Here is a 24344-nt window from a genome sequence, read left to right as displayed (position 1 = left end):
AGAAACCGTTTAAGATAATTTGGGACACATTGTTTTATTTGTTTTGTTCTAGTTGCTATCATTTTGTGGTGATAATATGACAAACTAATAGCGTGTTGGTGTTCATTTTGAAGCATCAGTAAAATAGACATCATAAATTAAGGATTCAATGAATCTTTTTTTATCAGCCCACACTAATGATTCATCTAATATTCCGCACACTCGAAATCCAATAAATCCAATCACTCGAAAGAACAGAACAAAATTCAAGAGAACTATGATTTTGACAAACAATTTGGTAGAAAATTGAGAACCGTTTCACGCGTTCGCTATGATGCTACACAACTCATTTGATGGTACAAGGAAAATAAGGGAAGATAAACCGTTCAGAGGGTATGATCGGGTCACCCATACAGCTTCCACAGTCATCAACCCACCATTTCTTGGAATGAGTTATTGTGCAAAATATTTCAAGGTAAATGGCTTCTTCAGGCAGCTTTACGCTCGACCGAACGTGCGGTGCTGACAGTTTTCGGCGTTCGCATTTATCATTCCACATTGCTTCGATCTACGCTCGACCGCTTCGTCGTCTTGCTTAGTTAGGGGGTTAGCTGATAACGGAATGGTCTTCCCGCCCACAATCTGCCCATTTCTGCGTTTAAGCCTTTCCGTTGAGCACACCAAGACTGTACGAACAATTAGCTTTGATCTAGAAGCAGATTCCATCGGAAAAAGCCATTAAAATCTGATTATAACCGCTACGCTTACTTGAGCACGGTCCCATCGACGATACTCCCTAGTAATTAACATTTGTCGGCCAAGAAAATGAACCGCTGAACACTGTGCCTTTGAATAGATACACTTGTTGTTTTTTTAATTCTTCTGTTATGCGAGTGTGCCATTTCCATCCCCATCCAACAAATTAAACAGCTAATTAGCATTCGCTCTTCGAACAATAGATGGTCTGTGCAGGATGTCAACGATTTTTCAACGATTTTCTCGTGTAAGATGGGGTGGTAGCTTTTTTGAAATGTTGTTGCTTGGCTGAGATTTAAATAAGCTTGACTGTCCAACAGTCTGGCTTTCTTCTCGCACCTGCGCACACTGAACCGGCCGGAAGCGTACGCTGTTGATGTTGCTAATCTGGGGCCCCGGTTTTGACAAATTTCTTGTTATTTTCCTCTTGTCTGTATGAGCTTGCGAACAAAGTCCGATCGGTGGAAGATGGTGGATTATGTTAATTATGATTGACTGGTAACAGGCGAATGTCGAGATAATTTCATCGATACAATCTCAATAATCGGTGTGGCCGGTGAACAGAAATGAAATTACAGGCACATTGTCGTAGCACACGACTAGACGAGATGTTATTTTTCTTCTGATCGAGTTCGATAAAACTACGCTCAATCATTCGCGGTCAGATGGAGTTTTGGGCAGATTTCATTCTGACAGTTGGAGGAAGGACAGCATAGATAAATTAGGATTATGTTTATTGTAAAACAATGTAATACCAATTCCATTGTACAGTGGTCAACTCGCACGAAATGCCCGTCATGGGTCCATACCTTTTATTAATCTTGCTCGAAGTACGAAGTACCTATCCTATCCTTGTATGGATTAACATCAACGCATCCAGATATTATAGTATTGCATTTTAGTAAAACCGCTTCCTTGAATGACCATTTCACTCCATATGACTTTCGGTTCCGCCTTCAGACAACTAATTTCAACGCTGTCAAAACGACTGACAAATGAAGCGAGCCACCCAACAAGCACAGCATGGCGAACTATTTCCAGCGGTTCCTGCACACAGCACTTCTCCTCTTCCCACGCAATAACGCACCTGCACTTTCTCAATGCAAATTCAGCCAGCAAACTGTCGGTTTATGCAAACAATTTGTATTAATTGCAATACCTCAACTATTCCATATTCATCATCCCGGATGGTGCAAGGTCGCTCTCTCCCGCCATTAGATAAATTGCATTTCACAAGCCGAGTCCATCCGCAGAGCAGAGAACGTTTGATTTGTATTGTTTACTCATTCCTTAGTGCGTCCGGACAAGGGAACGAGCCGTTTATTGATACAACAGCAACATAACAAACGGCTAGTTGCCAACTGCTGCTTCTTCTCTTTAGCGGACTGTTTCTTCAACTGCATGCCAAGGATGCATGTGCAAGGTGTTTGAATCGAGCAAGTCGACCCTCGAATTGTATGGAAATTATACTTCACACAGTCACACACACAAAGAGACTATACAGCAATACAAAAGCCGAGAGAAAAAGCGAATACAATCAAGCAAATGCAATTTCCATCACGATATCACCATTGATGATTCTGATTGAACCGAACAAACCGTACATCGATGCGCCCGGTGTTTGTGGTTCTGTTTTCCTTGTGCAAATAGCCAGTGGGATTTTTTTTCTCACTCTCGTCCTGTTGTTGTCTGTGTTTCCTCCATTCTCATGTGACATAGCTTCCAGCAACAGAATATAATCCCATTAACACTTGAGCGACTAATGGTGCTGGTGTGTTACTCAGAAACAACTCTATTTCCCATGTGCTTCAGGTGTTCGTTGACAGTGTGTGTTTGAGTGTGCCCGCCAATACGTGAAAAAGTACCAAAAAAAATGTCACCGTTGAAGCTTGAACCAAATTCAATTATTTTGTAGCGAACGAGTTCATTTCGCGCGAGCTGGATAAACGAAGCGAAGCACTGCGTCAAAGCATACCAATTGCGCAAATGGCTCATCAGGCAGAGAATGCACAGATCGATAGGCGATGGGAATGAATTCAAAATAGAGTTCTCTCAGTGTACATGGCTGCTCTCCTTTCCAGGGATGCCTAAATCGCTCAACATCTTTTCGTCATGTCATATCTGTGCCTCCATCACGCTGTGTGTGCCCAAGTATGTAAATGCAGTCTTTTTGCGTTTGCCAGCCAGAACTAATTGGGTTGCCGCCCGTGCAGGAAGAGCTACACACACTCACACTCGAGCCATGCGTTCCTTAGCCTCGGCGAAGCACACGTATCCTGGAAACAGGGGAGTCTTTGATCTTGGAGCTCGAACTCGAATGTGGCACGTGTGTGTACATTATTTTTGGCGGAAGACAGTAGGGCAGCGACTTTGTGCAGCGAAATTTGTTGCTTACTAGGACTAACAAAATTAGACGCAAGCCGCAGGGCCAGCAGGGTCGCTTCATTCATCTAATCAACGAAAAAAAAAAAAACATATAACAAGTGTTCTTGATTTGACTCGCATTAAAAACACGAGCATAGAATATCATTAGCCGACGAGAGTTTGAGTTCTGCACCGGCAAAAGAAAGTGTCATTAGCACAGGGGCCGCGGTAAAAGTATCAGGCTAAGAGGAAAACGACGCAGAGAGAAAAAACCGCCCCTGGAATGTGTTCACATCCTATAGCACACATCGATTGAACAAAGTGTTTGTGCGCCACGCTAAGTGACGAATGGAGATTCAATAGCTTTTGCAGACACAAATTTTCAATCATTGCTCTTTTGGCTGTCTCATTCGCCCTCGTCTGCGGGAAATCTACCAGTCAGTATACAGAAAAAATACAACTCCTTTTCTGTGGGACGCTCTTAAGTGGAATTGAATTTTCCATTCCGCACCCTAAAGGTTATTCGCATCTTCTCAAAAGGGCGGTTGGGAGAAGGTGTTTCAATTGCATTACCTTAACGATCATTTTTAACATAAAAAAGGGATGAGCAAATAGCTTTTGATGGTACTTACTGTCGGGTAAAAATGCCTCGCTGCAGTAATTTGATAATCAAATGAATCCTTTTTTTTATCGACTTTCGTATTATTCTCTTCCAAAAAACATAAACCAATAATAACATTTGATACATAGCCAGAATTGACCATCAATAAATTAAATAAATTGATCTGAATTGTGTCACTGACACCCTGCAAATGAAAAGCGGCGGTTGAAACCAAAACTCGAACACTACTATCGCCGGTACGGATCAATTTGCTATTTTAATTATGCATAGTCTGACCGAACACGAGTCGGAGCGGAAAAGGAATTTGCATACATATTTAAACAGCTAATTAACATACCTCCGACCAGACCACACCATATTGAAAACACATCAAAACAGGTAAAATAAGACTGGATGTTGTTTTGTGCTCGGAAATGCAATTCATAATACTGTCACGGCATCAGAGGCTAAAGTAAGAATGGCGCTAATGCGATGCAAAAATTGCGTTGATGCAGTTGTACTAAAAAGGATTTTGACGCAGTTTGCGCATCGTTAGAACAAACAAATTAAACAAAATTAATTACCAATAAAGCCGATTATTGGTCGGTTCAACCCGTTCTGGTGCGTGCAGGCATTTAGTAGGATTGGCATTGTCTATAAGCTTCTGCGTCTAGTCACAGCAGACAACTCGTAATTTGCCCCATAAATCAACAAAATATATGAAGCTTCCTATTTTTTGGATCAACAGAAGCAAATCCCAAGGTTGGAAAGTGCATCGAATCTAAATGTTCTACTGATTTTCTGCTGAATGTTTCCATTTGCCTTAACATCACCACCCTTCATGTGTAATTTGATTGTATCTCTTTTCGTTGTATTTTGTTTCTCTAGTACAGCGTGTCAATAAAATAAAACGCTTGCCAGTACAATAACACTCGTAATGCGTGCCCTGCATTCCGAGAATTGGCAACAAACGTAACACGCGTTCTGCTCTGACGCCCCCTTTTCCCAGCTCTCAATGTTAATGAGCTGGTTTATGGCATCCTAAAACACGCCAAAAGTATTGTGACACGTTCGGTCAGCCATCCGTGCCAGATGGCATTACGACTTTTCCGTCTCCCGAGCTATCAGCGGACGACGCGGTGACGGAATGGTGTCGTTTTTCTGGCAAATTAATGGATGGCAGCAGGAGGGCTGACAGTGATATAAAGCACAAAACAAACCTGCTGTACGCAACCACGGACGTGTCGGCGTGCTGGACTGAGGTGTTGTGGTGCGTGGTATTGTGATCTGGCCGAAGGAAAGCGATAGCAATGATACAATCGTACAAAGTAAATGAGAAAAAAATGAACGAACAAAAACATAAGAATCATTAATAAACAGCCCAAGCGAAACTCAGTCCTTGCAGCCCCATATCGTGGCCGGTCCGTGTCCGTAGAAGCAAACATCACGAGATAGACACACGTAGAAAGGGTATGATTGCAACACGCACGGGTGTTGACGGTATCGATTTACATGGAATTCGGATCGGGCTGTTGATTACTGTGACTGTCTTCTTTCCTTGTTTGAATTGTAGTGTTTTTGTTATCTTATCTTATACCCCTTTCCTAATGATATCCATGGTTTTTTGCTTTTATCGGGTCCCTCTTGCGGTATCGGAATCCTGATATTAAATTACAGGCCAATTAAAATATCGTTCCACTATCTTGCCACTCAGCTTTGCACAAATACCTACTAGGTTAAATGGCCGTGCTCTGGGTGCTGAATTGTTGTTTGTGTCGGAAAGACGATAGAATATAAGAGGGCGAATCCCACACTACTCACATTGATTCCGTGAGCAAACGACACCGGCAGTCCGGTGGTGATGATCAGCACCCAGAGGATCGTTATCGCCAGCACTGTGTTTCTATACTACAGTATATACTATATACTGGAAATATATACTGCAGTTCTTCAATTTTGGTACACAAATTCATAAATTTTTGACTCTAAAAAGCATCATTTTCTAATTGTCATTTTGTTTTCGTTACGGTGTTTTTTTGTATTTGTGGTTGTATGCAAAAAAAAATCTGGATGCTATTGAAATTGCAAAACTACTGATGGTATCAGCTGGAATTAATTATTTAAACTATTTCTCAGTCTCTCAAACCTAGCACAACCTGTCATAGCTGTGTACTCCCTTGACATTGTGTAAGCTACCGAAGATCTGATGCATAGCCCTGTAAGCGGGCCAATATGACTAGTAATTTTAAATTTAGTCTCATGTTGTTGAATCGTTGTCCATAACATAATTTAGTTTAGTGATCTATTTTATCAAATGATTATTGTAAATTTTAGTAAAGGGCAATAAAACCAGGACGTAACGTGATGGAGGCGTCTAGAACATTAGATTTTTGGCGTAAAATAAAGGTATATAGAACAGCTTTTTTTAGAATCTTGTGTTATGCGAATATTATAATTATTATTTGCTTTTAAGAACAACACATTTACCGCACTCTTTAAACACCTTTTAGTGTTGTTATACCCAATTAAAACGTCTTATCAATCAATCACATTTTGTGGCACCTTCGGAAACGTTCCATAAAAAGGCATTTTAGATCGATTGCGAAAGTACGAGTCTAGTCGAGTACGTTCACACCTCTTTTGGAACCTATAACGGTGTCATCAGCCAAAAGGAAATACCACATGCTGATGATTGACATGCCACTGCTATAGCTAGTCACGCGTGCGATAGACACGGACACCACCGAAAAAAAGTTACATGTACATGTGAACGCATGTGTGTGTGTGTGCGTGTTGACGATTTCATTCATGAAAACGACCACCGTATCAGTGTCGTCAAAGCAACCACGAAAGAGCATCACATTCGCTACCAGTTGATCTGGAGGGTGGAAACGCGTTTCCATTTCGGAGCGTAAAATGAGAATTTCCATTCGTGCTGGAACCACCAAGCGCTCTCTCATCGTGCTACGGTTCTCACTCACCAAGAGAGTCCGAGTCGGCGGCGATGTTTTTCCTCCCGTGCGTACCCACTGTTCGGGTTCAAGGTGGTTTTCCGAGACGGGACTGCTTCAGTTCATGGTTGACATCCGCTGCTGCTAGTGGTTGCGGTGATTTTTAGTGCGAGTGTGATTTCCACCAACCGCGGTCCTATAAGTGGCAGTTTGTTGAGTTCGTTCGTTCAAACGACATGCAACATGGTGATAGTAAGTGTGTAAGTGTGCGTGAAGTGGAAATATGAAATATGGAGCAAAAATTTTACGACCATTGTTTGTGATTTATGGTGCATGGGGAGGTTTGTTTAACTTTCAACCTGTTGCATCTGCTGCTTCATGTGCTCTAGGTGGTTTTTCCGATGTTCGTTGAATGTAATATTAAAGCCAATAGAGTGATCGCTTATGTTATGTGGAGCTTACTCTTGGAGAATACTGGAAGCTAAAATGAGCTAGGGAAATTGGCCGTGTGTTTGAGTGGGGTGTGTGTGTGTGTGTGTGCGTGCCTGTGTGAGCGTCTGTAGCTGTGTAGTGTAAGGTGAGAAGAAAACAAACAAATCGAATCGAACCGACAACTCAATCACAATGGTAAGCGAAAACTACACGCTGATGCTGATGGATGCGACGAATCGGTACAATCTGTCTGCGTTCAGTACCGACGCCGGTCCAACCATGTCGCACGAGGACGAGACGGAAATGATCGTCTCCACGATAGTGGCGATCTTCTTCGGCTTTATCGGTATTACTGGGCTGCTGGGGAATGCGCTCGTCGTGCTGGTTGTGCTGTCCAACCCACAGATGCGCTCGACGACCAACCTGCTTATCATCAATCTGGCCATCGCGGATCTGCTGTTTGTCGTGTTCTGTATTCCGTTCACTGCCACCGACTACGTGCTTGCGTCCTGGCCGTTCGGCGAGCTATGGTGCAAGAGCGTCCAGTACCTGATCGTCGTGACGGCACACGCTAGCATCTACACGCTCGTGCTGATGTCCCTGGACCGATTTCTGGCCGTGGTTCATCCGATCGCGAGCATGGTCATACGCACGGAGCGAAATACCGTGCTGGCGATAACGATCCTCTGGGTGCTGATCATTACCACCGGACTGCCAGTGTCGTTTGCGCACGGGATCAATGTAAGTAGAGTGGCCCTCTTTTCCTCGTTTATATTTGATCTATCGTCAGCCCGAAATAACCACAATTCATCTACCAAGAAGGATAGAAGAGTTTGCATTTAGCGATTTAAGAATTTGTGCAAAGCAAAGTGGCTACGATAGGGGAACGATTTTTTTTATTGGCCTGTAATTTCATATCCCGATACCGCAAGAGGGAGCCGATAAGAGCAATGAACCAGGCACACAATTTAGCAAGGGGCATACGATAAAACAAAACAAAAACACTACAATTCGAACATGGAAAGGAGACTTCCACAACAATCCACCACCCGATCCGGATTCCATGTGAATCGATAACGCCAGACCTCAAGCGTGTGCCAATCATTCACATTCTATGTGTATTCTTGATTTCGTCTCGTGATGTTTGTTTACGCGCCCTCTCAAGGACTGCAATATGGGAATCCACTTGTTTGTTTATCAATGATGCTTGTGTTTTTGTTCGCTCTTTTTTCTCACTTACTTCGTACGATTGAATCTTTGTTATAGCTACGCTCTGGTCAACACCTAACAACGCACCAGAACACCTCAGTCTTTTATGGAATGCAATTTGTGGAATGTGCGTATTTTCTCCCTCTGTTTCTCTCTCTCTCTCTCTCGCTCTGTCTTTCTTTTTCTCCCTCTCTCTCTCTCTCTCTCGCTCTCTCTCTTTAACTTTGTTTTGTTCTCTCTCTCTCTCTCTCTCTCTCTCTGTCTCTCTCTCTATTTCTATACATCAAAAACACACACTCTGACACAACATATCGTCATATCGTTGATGGTTGCGTACAACAGGTTTGTTTTGTGTTTTATATCACTGTCAGCCCTCCTGCTGCCATCCATTAATTCGCCAGAAAAACGACACCATTCCGTCACCGCGTCGACCGCTGATAGCTCGGGAGACGGAAAAGTCGTAATGCCATCTGGCACGGATGGCTGACCGAACGTGTCACAATACTTTTGGCGTGTTTTAGGATGCCATAAACCAGCCATTGATTAGCGATATGAGCTGGGAAAAAGTGTTATTGTACTGGTAGGGAATATATCATATTGACACGGTGTGCAAGTACTAATGAAACAAAAAAAAAGAGGTAAAATCTAATCTCATTACACTTCAAGCGTGGTGATGGTAGGGATGAGCAAAAAGTAAACATTCAGCAGAAAATTACTAGAATATTTAGATGCAATGCACTTTCCAACCTTAGTATTTGGTTCTGTTGATCTAGGAAACAGGAAGCTTCATATATTTTGTTGAGTTATGTCACGACTTACGAGTTATGTGCTGTGACTAGACGCAGAAGCTTATAGAAAAAGACAATCCAACTAATTGCCCGCATGCACCAGAACAGAGATTTAATGTTGTTCAATTTGTTTGTTCCAACGGTGCGCAAACTGCGTCATAACCCTTTTTAGTACAACTGCATCAACGCAATTTTTGCATCGCATTTGCGCCATTCTTACTTTAGCCTCTGAAGCCGTGTCAGTATTATGAATTGCTCTGCCAAGCACAAAACAAGATCCTCTCTGACCTCACCTGTTTTGATGCGTTTGCTATCTGGTGTGGTGTGGTCGGAGGTATGTTAATTATCTGTTTAAATATGTATGCCATTTCGTTTCCCACACCGGTTCGTCCTCGGTGAGACTATGCATAATTAAAACAACAAATTAATCCGTACCGAGTATCGGCGTCGGGTGAAAATAGTGTTCGATTTCTGGTTTCAACCGCCGCTTTTCGGTGTCAGTGACACAATTCAGATCAATTTGTTGATGTCTGGTCAATTCTCAATTCTGGTCAAGTATGAAATGTTATTATAGGTCTATGTTGTGTGGAAGAGAATAATACGAAAGTGATCGAAAAGGATTCATTTACTTATCAAATAAATGCAGCAGCAGCATTTTCACCCGTTTCGAGGTGACGTCAAAAGCTATCTGCTTAACTTTTTTTGTATTTGTATTTCATTAAGATGTCCGTCTCCAGGACTTAACAAAAAAAATCTTAATAATATAATCTTATAGACTATACAAACAGGGGATAGGGATCATAGGGGAAATATAGATATGGATATATTAAAATCGAACGAATCGGCATAGTAACTTAATGATTTCAATGCACAAAGAACTGGCCGTACGAATTGACGATCGTTTTGACCATACGCAGTAACGTGAGTTGGTTTGTGCAGAGGTGGGCGGGAACCGAGGCTGTGACTAGGGACAAATTTATGGAGGAGAGAAGGGAAGGTACCTAGGTGTTTTTCAATATTAACCAAACTTTGCACGGTGATTACACTAGCCAGAGCTGATAAAACAAACGTTTATTTAAACATACAAATATTTTAATGTTTATTTAAACGATCGTTAAGATAATGCATTGAAACTACTTTCTTCTCGCCGCCCTTTTGAGAAGATGAAAATACCCTTCCAAATGAAAAATACAATTCCACTTAAGCGCGTCCCACAAAAACGAAGTTGTATTTTCTTGGTTTGCTGACTGGCAGGTTGCACAAAGAAGAAGACGAATCACACAAGTGAAAAAAAACGGAATGGAGATTTGTGTCTGCAAAAGCTATTGAATCTCCATTCGTCACTTAGCGTGGCGCACAAACACTTTGTTGAATCGATGTGTGCTATAAGATGTGAACACATTCAAGGGGCGGTTTTTATCTCTGCTTCGTTTTTCTCCTCTTAGCCTGATACTAATGGCATTCTATGCTCGTGTTTTTAATGCGAGTCGAATCAACAACGTTTGGTTTTTTTATTTTTTTTTTTGTTGATGTGATGTATTTCGCGATGCTGCTGGCCCTGCTGCTTACGTCTAATTTTGTTAGACCTAGTAAAAAACAAATTTCTCTGCACGAAGTCGCTGCCTCGCTGTCTTCCCGCCAAAAATAATGCACACACGTGTCACATTCGAGTTCGAGCTCCAAGATCAAAGACTCCCCTGTTTCCAGGATACGTGTGCTTCGCCGAGGCTAAGGAACGCATGGCTCGAGTGTGAGTGTGTGTAGCTCTTCCTGCACGGGCGGCAACCCAATTAGTTCTGGCTGGCAAACGCAAAAAGACTGCATTTACATACTTGGGCACACACAGCGTGATGGAGGCACAGATATGACATGACGAAAAGATGTTGAGCGATTTAGGCATCCCTGGAAAGGAGAGCAGCCATGTACACTGAGAGAACTCTATTTTGAATTCATTCCCATCGCCTATCGATCTGTGCATTCTCTGCCTGGTGAGCCATTTGCGCAATGGGTATGCTTCGATGCAGTGCTTCGCTTTCGTTTATCCAGCTCGCGCGAAATGAACTCGTTCGCTACAAAATAATTGAATTTGGTTCAAGCTTCAACGGTGACTTTTTTTTTGGTACTTTTTCACGTATTGGCGGGCACACTCAAACACACACTGTCAACGAACACCTGAAGTACATGGGAAATAGAGTTGTTTCTGAGTAACACACCAGCACCATTAGTCGCTCAAGTGTTAATGGGATTATATTCTGTTGCTGGAAGCTATGTCACATGAGAAAGGAGGTAACACAGACAACAACAGGACGAGAGTGAGAAATAACTGATCCACTTTGGCTATTTGCACAAGGAAAACAGAACCACAAACACCGGGCGCATCTATGTACGCGAGCTTTGTTCGGTTCAATCAGGTCCATCAATGGTGATATCGTGATGGAAATTGCATTTGCTTGATTGTATTCGCTTTTTCTCTCGGCTCTTGTATTGCTGAATAGTCTCTTTGTGTGTGTGACTATGTGAAGTATAATTTCCATACCATTCGAGGGAAAACTTGTTCGATTCAAGCACCTTGCACATGCATCCTTGGCATGCAGTTGAAGAAATATTCCACGAAAGAGAAGAAACAGCAGGTGGCGACTGGCCATTTGTTTTGCTGTTGTTGTATCAATAAACGGCTCGTTCCCTTGTCCGGACCCACTAAGGAATGAGTAAACAATACGAATCAAACGTTCTCTGCTCTGCGGATGGACTCGGCTTGTGAAATACAATTTATCTAATGGCGGGAGAGAGCGACCTTGCACCATCCGGGATGGTGAATATGGAATAGTTGAGGTATTGCAATTAATGCAAATTGTTTGCATAAACCGACAGTTTGCTGGCTGGATTTGCATAGAGAAAGTGCAGGTGCGTTATTGCGTGGGAAAAGGAGTGGTGCTGTGTGCAGGAACCGCTGGAAATAGTTCGCCATGCTGTGCTTGTTAGGTGGCTCACTCAAGGTAACGGTTTGACTGAAATAAAATGCTACAATATCTGGATACGTTGATGATATTGGTCTATCGTATGAAAAGATAGATCCTACGTACTAGGAGCACGATTCATTTAGCTTATGCACCCATGACGGGCATTTCGTGCGAGTTAACGACAGTACAACGGGATTTGAATAACATTATTATACAATAAACAAAATCTTAACTTATCTATGCTACCCTTCCCCCCACCAACAGGACAAAATTCTCCCAAAACTCCATCTGACCGAGAATGATTAGGCGTGGTATTATCGAAATCGATCAGAAGAAGTACAATATTACGTCTCATCGTGTGCTCACGTAACATGAACATAATTTGATTTCCGTTCACCGGCCACACAGCTTATTGAGATTGGTTTGATGAAATTATGTCGACATTCGCCTGTTACCAGTCAATCATAATTAACATAATCCATCTTCTTGCAACGGTTGGATGCGATGGACGTTGTTGTCTTTAATGAGAATAAGAGGCAGAGAACAAACCCAAGTGTATTGAAATTTGTCAACACCGGGGCATCCGTTGTCCACAGATTAGCAGCATGAACACTTCCGGCCGCCCCACCGTGCGCAGGTGCGAGAAGAAAGCCAGACTGATGGACAGTCAAGCTTATTTAAATCTCAGCCAAGCAACAACATTTCAAAAAAGCTACCACCCCATCTTACACGAGAAAATCGTAGAAAAATCGTTGACATCCTGCACCGGCCGGCTATTGTTCGATGGGCGAATACTAATTAGCTGTTTAATTTGGTGGATAGAAAAGGCACCGGCGAAAGCTATGCGAAATCACCTTATTTCACATCGAGCTTAAATCGCCAGCGATTAGGAGCAAGAGACAGCAAGAAACTTAACAGAAGCAAAAACCAAACGAAAAGTGTATCGATCCAAATGGCGAAATTGAAACTTTGTTCAGTAGTTCATTTTCTAGGCCAACAAATGTTATTCACTCCGTGGCTCTTTCGATAGGGCCGGGCTCAAGTAAGTGTAGCGATTATAATCCGATTTGAATGGTTTTTTTTCTTAAGGAGTCTTCTTTTAGATCAAAGGTAACTGTTCGTACAGTGTCCGTGTGCAGAATCGAAAGGCATAAGGCGCTTCTCAACAAGCAGAAATGGGCAGAGTGTGGGCGGGAAGACCATTCCGTTATCATCCAGTCCCCTAACTAACCGAGACGGCGATTCGGTCGAGCGCAGATCGAAGGAATGTGGAATGATAATTGCGAACGCCGTAAACTGTCAGCAAGACTCGATCGAACGCTTAGAGTGATTTACCATCCCCCGTCTTATTAAGCTTCCCTGTAGTATCAAATGAGCTTTCAGAGCATACAAGCCAACGCGCAAAACATTTCTGAATTTTCTATCGAACTGTTTGCTAAAAGTTTGCAGTCCGACTCTATTCTAGATCGGTAATGATACCGAATGATTGAGTTAGCATTAGCAGGGTTCCCAATTTTTGAGGAATTGTTTTGTTTGGGCAGATACAGTGTTGCAAGCCTGACAGTTTTGATAAGAAGATTCATTGAATCCTTATTTTATGATCTAGATCTTTATATTGCATCTAACTGAAACATAGTAATACCTACCTCGCTATTAGTAAGCCACTGACACCAAATGAATTGCGTCCCAAATCATCTTAAACGGTTTTTCCAAGATGTATATCATCGAGACGATACATCAAGGCGGCAAGGTACGCCAACTGCTCGCCAACTAAGTCTGAGCGGGAAGGAGAAACGATCCTGCAGGATAATTCGCTAGTTTTGATCGCATTAAAATGCTTCATGGAGCTATACATCCGAAGGCTTTTCGAACCCTTGGGAAGACACGATTCAAGAATCTACGAAATAAAATTACCCAAAAAGAAAAGAAAGGCCCAACTCCCAAAAAAAAAAAAAAAAAACCAGCAAAATGTCAGCGACAGTTTCACAATTCCGTTCATCCAACATGAGCCTGGACTCGTTCGATCACTTTGCAGGCTTACGCTTTTTACATCCACCCAGAACGGGAAATTGTTCCAGCCTGCCCCGTATTTATATCATCCACCAACGGACTATGGAAGCTTGCGCGTAATGCCTAATGTTGCTGAAAGAGAAACAGTGCAAGAAACAAAATGATGATAATAAAACGCTCTACCACTGGCCGACCTTGGGCTCATTGCTGGGTTGGTATTTGCTTGAGTGTGTGAATGTGCGTGTTTTTTCTCTTCTTTTCGGTGAGCTTTTACTGCCCTAATGCCTTCCGGCGTCAGAATGTACCATTTTGCAGGATCGTATCGCCATTTTTTGTTACTCGCTGAGATGCAATCCAAAGAGAGTCCTCCTACCCGACCAAAATACATGCCAGACTTGTCAATAGACAAGCACTGTTCTGTCGTGAAATGGCCCCTTGAATAGAATCTGGAATAAATAAATAGAACGAAGAAGATAACGAAGAAGACTGGAAAATCCAAACCCCTGCCGTAGGATGGTCAAAAATCTTCAATTCGGCGAACGTTTTCTGCATGGAATTGGCGTTCATCCGGCAGTGCCGAAACTTCCAATTATTCTGCTCACAATTTGGTAAATTTACTCCTCACACACACCAGTTGACCCTCGGTGGTGGTCATATTTTTTGCTCCCTCCCTGTGTTATGTGGTGTGGATAAAAATGACGGAAAAGAACGCCAAACTGCGTGCTTGTGTCGGTGGCGTGAGTAAGCAAAGTTTGATTTAATTTACGCCGCTTGCCGCCCGTCACTTGCTCCATTAGCATGGTATGCGCATGAGTTTGTTTATATTGGTGCTTATTTTTAACGTTTATCCTTTGACTTCGTTGATCATGCCATGTTGGTTTTTTTATTTTTCCTCATCTTCTCTGTTCTGGTGCGGGAGACGACGAAGGACCTTAAAATATATTACCCACGCGAAGCTGCTTATAAGGTCCAGTTTCCGGTAGGCCCTACTCTCTCTCACTATCACTCTATCATTTTCTCTATTCCTGGGTATAATTAATATCGGCAAGTAGAAACTTAAACACTTTGCTACACTCTCTAAGCAATTCTGGGCAGCATGTTTCCCTTTGCTCGGCCGGAAGCTGAGAAAACTTGTCGAATAATTAGGTTCCCTTTTTTTGTTCCTGTGTATATTTTCTTTCCCCTTACCACGCGTGTCCCCGCTTCTGTTGCTGACTCTCTCGGTATCTTACTCTCTGTTCTGCAGGCTTTGCATCAACTTACCATTAGCCGGATGTTTATCTTTTCGCATTGGAGAATGGGAAAAGGGGCCGGCGGTTGAATTATCTTGGCATCGACAACTGGACAAACTTCTTCTTCGTCCCACGGGTGGGGAGGAATCTGCGCTTAAACTCGCCTCCTCTCCATCGGACGAAGCGGAAATCATTATTCTCGGTCTGTTGCCTTTCTCGAGTTGCTTCAGAATCAAGTTTTTTTGTTGGCCGGGCAATTTCCGCTCAGCAAGTGTACCGGGAGAGAAGAAGGGGAGAAAAAGAGCCTGGGTGTATGGCTTAGTAGGATTTGGGCTCAGCCGATCGCGTGAAGCCTTGGGAATGATATAATGAAATAATAATTCTTAATTCGCCCTGACGAACCGGCACTTCTGCTTTGTTTGAGCTGGTTTCAAGGCTCATGTTAGGGCTTCAATGGCATTGTTCATGTTAGTGCGAGTGTTTTGACGAGGCAGCGCTGATGGTTTAGGAATAGCATCCAGACGCCGGTAACCTACGCACGATCGAGTTCGGGTGAAAATGCGCTGCATCATCAGGCCGTTATCTTGGCTGGTGAGCTTGTTAGCTTCTGCTGTTCGTCGACTAGATAGGAAATCGATACACCCGACATACATGGAAATCAGAGCTCACGATGGATCGCTTCACTCTCACCCGATTCCATTTTCCATTTTCAGCGATGGTACCAATTGCTGGGTTTATTTCCATGAACCGGCTAGCGGCAGATGTGTCTGCCGGATGGCTGTTTTTGGGCTGTTTTCGCCAATTTGTCTATTACGATTGCTTCCTCACTTCCACATACGCTCTCCAACCGATCGATATGTACGGTTAACAGCAAGCAAATAATTTAATCAGCTTTCCATAGTAGTGCGTGTGTCAGTGCGTGTGTGTCTGGCAGTGCTTTACTCTGCTTTTACAAGCGGAGTGAGTTATTATTTGCTCAGCATCCATAAATCTCCATTGTTGCCGACGCCGGTTGTTTCAGTGCACTGGTTTCTGGCCGCTAGTTTTCTAATCGGTGTGATTTATTCGCTTCGTCCATTGCATGTGACACGGTTTGGCAGGGTGGCGCGGAAGGAGGATTTTGGCCGCTTGCTGGCGATGTAGGCGATACTCCGGAAATTGAGCCATTTTTGAGCGGCGCCGGTATACGGCTTCACGATTTTGGCGGCGTGTTCTACAGATAAACAAATAAATAAGCACCTTCAATCAATCCCAAACCAGTGTGCGTCCTTGTCGATGTGTTGCGGTAGGAGGCAGCACTAGGCAGAAAAGGGTAATCTATTTCCGTAAATGGTATGTGTGCAGATTTGGATGGGTTTTTAAATGTAATGTTGAGATTTTAGTAGCACGTGGTTTTATGTTACGACAATTTCATTTGGAGTGTTTGCGTAAACGGAGAGAGCTTGTTTGATTTCGATTTCTGAGTTGAAAATGTTTTTTTTTACTACGAAACAATCTATAATATAAAATTGAATGCATCGAACGATTGATGATTTAATTGAACATAAATCAACACATTTTTTTGTAATTTCTTGTAGAAATATCATATCGTTCAGTACATATTTTAACGTAAGTTACGAATCAATGGAATTCCCTTCGAAAGCACGTGATAAGTTTTTATTTTTATAGAAATATTTGGTGCATATATGGCTTTTTTTATTCATGTTATATTTTGTTGCATTTTTGCTATTCCGAGTCATTAACTATATTCAGCTTAGGTGCACAGTATTAGTTTCTTTGTAACAAACCTACATAGTCATCATCGTCTGAACACATTTTTACAACCTATACATCCTACGCCTTTACAATTTTTTTTAAATTAGACCTATCTTAGGAGCACAATGTACATTGGACCTGACCTACCCATAAGAGCCCTTAATTAGATGGTACTAATTGTCGAAAAGGCCGACGGAGACAGCTGTGTGAATAAAACCCTCCTTCCTTAAGAGATGTGCAATACGAGGCGGACATGGTATGAAAGTAGCATTTGTAGATCGCAACGACTTCCTTGCTGGACAATATTCTGCCTTAAATTCTCATAAGCCAGATTATATATCATTGGAATCTGGCTCACCGAGATGCTGTCTGTGTCGTCTATTAATTACCTTCAAACCTCCTTACTACGACTTCACATTGTTAATAATGAAGCTGCATAAGTCAACAGACCATAACTTATCTACAAGGAAATAAAATCGTTTTGAAATCATAGTAGCAAGGTTGTTGGTTCGGTATTGTAGCCTTTTGTAGGTTTCATTTAAATTTCTTAAAAACATCCATTTTGAAAACTCATCCTCCTCGTTCTACCCACACTACGTTTGCCATTGTTGATTTAATCTGAATCCTTTTTAGTTAAGTTGTGAGCGCCTCTTTTCAGTTGTCGTTACTTTGCTATTTGTTTTCCTTCTCTCTGTTGAATTGAGGCCAAAACGTATCCCTGAGTTCGGACGAGGGTCCGAGATTATTGCAGTAAGATGTACACAGGCAAATGTGGTTCTCTGATTACGTTGTTAATAGTTGACGCGTTTTTTCGGTTTGCTGTTTCTTCGCTTTTAGTTTCCATCATTTCATCCCAGACAGGTGTGCTATGATAGAATATGAAATAACAGTAGCCGTTACCAAACTTTGCAACGAAGGAATAGAAAGGTCTGAATAACATGGGGCGCCTCCATTTTTTAGCGAATTACGTAAGGCGGACTGTGGAAAGGAGTCGGTTCAGAAGGGCCATCGGGGCTGAGTTTTTGCCGTGAATGAAGAGATAGAGAGTTTTTTTAACCAAGAGCGGTGTGTGTTCGCTTTTCCAGCCTGTCATTGTGGGGTGTTTTTATCCGTTTGTGGAAAGAGGAAGCCTGTTTTTATTTTGTTTCCCATTTCCACTGTAAATAGTATCGAAGCGAACCGTTACCTTCAATGGGCGCGGAAGGGTGAGTCGTTAAATTAACCTAATTTTTGTGTCGGTTTGCTGGTTTCTCCGGATGTTGTCGAAGGTGGCGGTGGTTGGTTTAGTTCCACTGTTTTGAGCCTCACCTAAAATTGGCCAATTGGGAATCGTAATCGTGCCGTAATCAGCATAACAGCCGGTGAACTACCGTTGCTTGCATTGGCCTTGACGGCGGCGTCCCTTCTCCATTGGGAAACAGAGGTTCCGGATGGAAGCATTGGATTGTATTATATTTCCACATTAAGGTGCCTCATGGGTTTGGTTGTATGAGGTTTGAAAACGATGCAGCCAAACAAAAGGAATAGGTAGTGTGGTGGCTATGAGGAAGCATCAAAACGGTTGAGTTCAAAAGCAACACGACGTTGTTATTTTATCTTATCGAACAACAAATTGAAATGAAATAAACTCTATTAAAATCGCTTACAAATCAGGGAAAAAACTCACATTTTCTCTCACTTCAAAGCTTTCATAGACAATGTGAGCCACCTGCTGCCATGAAAATTGCTCCATAGAATAGATGCGATCGTAGCTTCTCGTTGTGCGCGAGAACGCTTTTGGTTGGTTACTCCTTCGTTGGTTCCGCTCGCTAAATCTCCTTGCCGAAGTGAAGTAAGTCTTTGCCGAGGAAAAGCGGTTGTGGACGAGCATAGCAGTGAATTAATTTCGATTACCGGTTATTGGTGCACTCATGCTGCTTTAAAAATACTTGTGCAAGCGTGAACGCGCACATTGCGACCTCAATTAGCCGACAAGACCCAAGTAGGCAAAGTCGGGCAAGTTCTGACAGCGTGGTGCGGGCAATAATGGAAATGCCTTTTGGCGTTATTGTTACACAATATTGAATTCACTTCCAGTGTGCTGGCAGCCAGTGGTGGTGGTGACGATGGTAGTAAAACCAACTTCCCCAATGCACGGTAGGTGCAAACATATAAAATCGCTATCGACACGAAACCCGCGCTCAAAAAAAAAACCAGTCAGCGACTTTTAAGTGATGGTGGTAGTAGATTGCAGGTGGAGGGACTCATTTTTCATCTTCATAAAGCCTCATAATTTATTTTTTGTTCTTGCTTGACACAATATTACTTGCTTCGTTTATGGCGTCCCCCCTTTCGATATTGTGCGGTTAATAAAGAAGCTCTTATTTTAATTAAACTCCGCGATTGAAAAGGGCCATAAACTTTCGCTACCCCATACATGGTCCCATCCATACACCTCAGTTAACACTCTCTCGTCTACGTGTGTATGTGTGGGGATTGTTTTGTAATACCGAAATCATAATTTCCACTGGCAGTATTGAGGACGGTTAAAGTGCTACGATAAGCATCAAAACGAGAGGATGGGTGATTATTATTTGGGCAGGCTCGTTCGTTTGTTCAGGGGGAGGAGAATGGTTATCTTTGGATTAAAGAGCTTATTGTTTCATTATCACTCGACGTGTTCTAGAAGGTGGTGAAATGAGAAAAGACCACGTGAGGAAGATGATTATACGTAGCAGAGGAATAGAACGGAACCACATGGTTCCATGAACGGAAGTGATGGTGTGTGTGTGTGTGTGTGGCTGTGTGTGTTTTACTATTGGAGTGCTGCGTTAAACGATTTCTTTCTCCGATCACCTTTGTATCTGACGCTAAATAATTCTCTTGAGAACTAATCAGACAAGCAAGAGAGAACGTGATCGATATGTGCTATGCCACTTATCGCAATCCAACAAAAGAGTGATATCAATCACACCAGACATTGTGGCTCGCATCGCTCTCTTGCCGTGCGTTACATACTCATTCAAAAAGCTGGCGGGCAGAGCGTAAATTACTTAAAAATCCGGAAATTAATTCCGATAATTGTAAGTCCCTTTCTGGCTTAAGCAAAATCAGAACCATCAGGTCCGTCAGGAGTCTGATTCATTCAAAGTCGAAATTATACAGAGTCGAAGTCGTGCAAAGTAGGACTCGCCCACAGTGCGGCATTTCTTATTGTCTTTTTCTTTGCGCGTTCTCCTTTGTTGGAAACAGACCTTTGTTTCCAAGAATATCGCTCAGCGATGACAGCAATACTTTGCGGTAGCATCCTTGCACCGGCCGTCTCTACCCCGACACACTGACTCCCGTCGACTCCAGTCGATTCCAGTAAACTTTGATTCCATCTCCAATTCCGTAGCTGCACAACTTCGTCTCCGCAACTGCGGATAACTCAGACCTGGTACGACTGCAGACGGCTCTGGATAGTGTTGGTTGGACCCACCTTCCGAAGACTGTGTGGAGGGTGCGGTCACTCGGTAGGTTACTTATCATCAACATATTGCTTAACCACTTTTAAATTTCAACGTCTAGTAAGCATGTTTGAGCGTATGTTAAGTGTATGTTTGAGCCAACAATACTTCCTTTAGTTCAAATTATGACTGCTTGATGCATTGACGTCACGCTGGCCCCGCGTTGCCTCGTTCATGTTATGCAGCAATGATGTGCAGCATTAAAACCCCCGGGGGAAAGTTCAGCCTGGAAAACGTAAGCACTTATTTTGGTGACGCGGGTGCAACAAGATTGAAAATTGCAATATTATCTTTCAATAATGCACAGAAAGCGTTGAACCGTCTCCGGCGCGAAGAAAGATTATTTGAGGTGCTTTTGGTACCGTTATGTTGGGAGGAAGGTTTTTTTTAAAGAAACATTAAACACCAAGGTATTATTAAAAATTGAACACAAACGGCATCGGTTTGTGAACACCGCATGCAGCCAGTATCGATTCGAGAAGAAGGATGAAATATATTATTAATGACTGCGAGAGTACAGGGCAGAAAGTTTCTAGCAATCGAGTACCGTGTATTGGTCCATGATGGCTTTCCCCGTTTCGTTGTCGACTCACCTTCCGGCAGTATGTCTATTCGGTTCATTCCTTTTCATGATAAACCATTTTCCTGTGATATAGCGTGTTCGTATGATGATTGGAGAAAAAAGGTAACCAAGGAAACGTAGGCATGGTACGGCAGCCATTCGTTTCGATACCATTAGGAAAAGCAAATATTTTTCACAATTTTCCACGTATTGGGTCAAATGCTGAAAAACGTTTGGCTGTTGAAAATGGATCCCGATGGAATCGAAAGTAAGTGTATGTATGAGTGTATGTTTTCACATTCTCGAAAAGATGTCGAATGTTGAGAGCGAAGGATACGGAGAGAGAGAGAGAAAGTGAGTGCAGAAAAGTGGAACAAAAAAGTGCGCAGCAAATCGTTTCCCATCGATTGGCCATCATTCATTTTAGGTGAAAGGCGAGAGAATTCGATATAAAATCACCTGGAAAAAAAATAGAAAAAAGGGGAGAAAACCCTCGCGGTCGATACAACCAATCCCGGATAATGAGTTTTCCGATACGCTCGACGATACGAGCTTAATTTATATAGTTAGTGCGAACGAGGAAGGGCAATCGATATTCATCATCACCGTGGATAGATGTGGTTGCTATCATATTATTTTTATTAATTTCCTATGTTTCCCTTTTTTAAATATATATTGCAATTCAAAAGTTAGCTCTCAAGTTGTTTCCCCTACTTACTCTTAAGTTATCGTGTGTATAACTAAACTTGTTAAAACATCATTACCAAGCGCTTCTGGGGAGAAATATCATTCATTACTGATATGTACGGCGTTTCACATTTTGATATAACGTGCCCAAAAATTGAAATATAGAAAAATTGAACAAAACATAACGTTCGTCAAAGTTTGAATTTTTGGAGCAGCTTGAACACGAAGACCACGACCTGGAAGTTACCCAGCAACGAGAAAAGGGGATATTGGAGCACAACCAGGTGACAACATATGCTATTTTCTGACGCTGGCTGCTATTTGTATTCTTCATTTTTTGTCCCGAGACCTGGCACTGTCGTTAACTGGATTCGCCCCGGCGTCCATGACCCAGTGCGGAGTTGATGAAGTTTTACGCTTTCCTATGCAGCGGGGGATACGCAGGAAGAAACGACAGTTCAGATCGCCTCTGTATTGACTTACACTTTGCGGAGTTGGCCTAGGAAGACATTAGGACGTGAGCAGGATGAGCGTCATCGTGTGCGAGTAATCAAACACCCTTCACACACGCTTTCGGCATTGCTCTCTTTCTCTCTCCATCTTTCTTTCTTTTTTTCCATTGGACTGGGTGTGTCGGCGTTGAGGTCAGAGGACATACCACGATAAGTCTGTCGTCAATCGGGCGGAAGAAGGTGTGGCGTTCGATATGCGGAAGCCGATGATCCTTGGTGCTTACACTGCATGAAAGAAAGAGATACCTAGAGTAAGTGAGAGGGAGTGCAAACTAGGTCAACTAAGTAGGACGCAGGATGCGGATATAGTGATGGTTGCATTTTTCAAAAGCAGACCCCAATCCAATACCTTCTCTTGCATTATTGCCAGCATGAGTTGCATTTTGTAGTGCAAAAAAGAGAAACAAAAAAAAAATGAAATCCTAGAGGGAACAAACGCAGAGATAAATTTGTAACTCAATCGGTGGAAATTTCAAAATGGTCGTGAACTAAAAACGAGTATCATCCAAAACCAATCCGTTGATCCGTTTAATGGTTCAGGTGATTCGGGAAGGTTCCAATAAAGCAGTTATATGTTTCCAATTTGCAACATTCCCCAGCCGAATTGAATTGAGACGAAAACAAGCATTATCGGTCAGTCGCCACTGCCGTGGTGTGGGAAGCAAGCTAGTGAAACGTCAATTTTCCATTGCAAATAAATGATGATTCCCAGAATGACTTGCACTGTGGAAGCAGTGGTGCGTAAAACGATCAGAAACGTGTTTTTGCTATTGAGCCTTTCTCCAACTGATCAGATCATTGAACGATGAAAAATTTTCATTTTGACCAGCAAGCAGCATGAAGCAAGCATAAATAATAAAAGAAGCAAAAAACACAAACAGGACAAACAACAAATACAAGCAAACCTCTCGTCCCAATCGCCTGAACTTGGGACGAGCATCGGCCTCGATGCGGTGAGGACTGTGTGCGTGGAAGGAATGACCCCTGTGGGTGTTGCGTCCCGTTGTTCGAAGTTATTTGAATATTAGAGCCATTTTTTGAGGAATGAATTTTCGGTTCCCACGCACCAGGAGCGCACCAAAACGAAACAAAAAGGCCTAGAGGTTTTGTGAAGAGGCTATTAAAATTTGACAAAAGATGTTTACGTTTTATTATGAAATGCACCGTTTTAATCTACAAAACAGACTTTAATACTATAAAAATAAATACTTTTGAGATATTCAGTATTTGTTCAGTATTTGCAATTCGTATTTATAACCTTTTGTGATATTGAGATCGAAAGATGTCATTTCTTGTGTCATACAGGAGCTTAAACTGAAGCCACTGAAGAAAACTTTTACGCGGTGTTAATTATTATTAACGACCGATTCGCTCGTAAGGTGTTGTTCCCAGTAATTATCAATAGAGGGCGACACGGCCCGCGTTTAGTGTGGTCAACGTTCAACACTGATCGGGCCGAGTATTCCCTAACGCTTACGATCGAATCTGCAGGAGAGAACAAACTTCATTCTTTCTCCTAAGCCCGAGACAAGCGACGGATTTTTAGCTTCGCAAATAAAAATATCGATGATTAAAAAACGCTTGTTTTAATAAAAACAATTTACTTTGACTGAAAGAAATAATCCTGTTGCAGTGTGCAACACGCGGACTTTTGCAAGTAGCTAGAGCCATCCATTTGAACTTATACATCGCTTAGACAAATTGAGCAGTAACGGCGGCGTGTTGGTTCCTGTACCAGCGTAGGAGCGCAAATCGTATCACAATGTCAACACACTAACGCAGCTTACAGACATTTGAAATTTATGATAATTCACTTTCAGTCGAACCTATTCAAAGCTCGCTCACATACACTAAACTAATACTTAATAAACTAAACTAAACACACATACGCAGACGATTCTCGGGCTGTCAAAAGAACCCCTTACCCGTCGTTGGCCAGCTCGTCGTCGACAACCGGCTGTCATTGCGAATTATCGCAAAACTCCGTCAGCGTGCATGACGATTTGCTGGCAATGCTTGGTCGCAGCTTTTATGGGCTTTCCCAAGTGACACCGGGGA

At 42.5% G+C, this 24344-nt stretch overlaps 1 protein-coding gene and 1 pseudogene across 1 annotated transcript in view; one reads left to right on the top strand and one right to left on the bottom strand.

The window, feature by feature from the left end:
• LOC121590664 overlaps nt 1–5912 on the bottom strand; it is a 51723-nt pseudogene extending 45811 nt beyond the window's left edge.
• Nucleotides 5913–6778: 866 nt separating this feature from the next.
• The window catches only part of LOC121601398 (allatostatin-A receptor-like), a 62598-nt gene continuing 45032 nt past the window's right edge, over nt 6779–24344 (top strand). The window contains exon 1 of the mRNA XM_041930218.1: nt 6779–7824. Coding sequence (XP_041786152.1) covers nt 7276–7824 — 549 coding nt within the window. The 5' untranslated portion in view covers nt 6779–7275. The remainder of the gene's footprint in view (nt 7825–24344) is intronic.

This window comes from Anopheles merus, chromosome 2R (genome assembly GCF_017562075.2).
Source record: "Anopheles merus strain MAF chromosome 2R, AmerM5.1, whole genome shotgun sequence".
NCBI lineage: Eukaryota > Metazoa > Arthropoda > Insecta > Diptera > Culicidae > Anopheles > Anopheles merus.
Note: the sequence above shows the minus strand (reverse complement) of the source record. Positions and strands in the feature narration are given on the sequence as shown.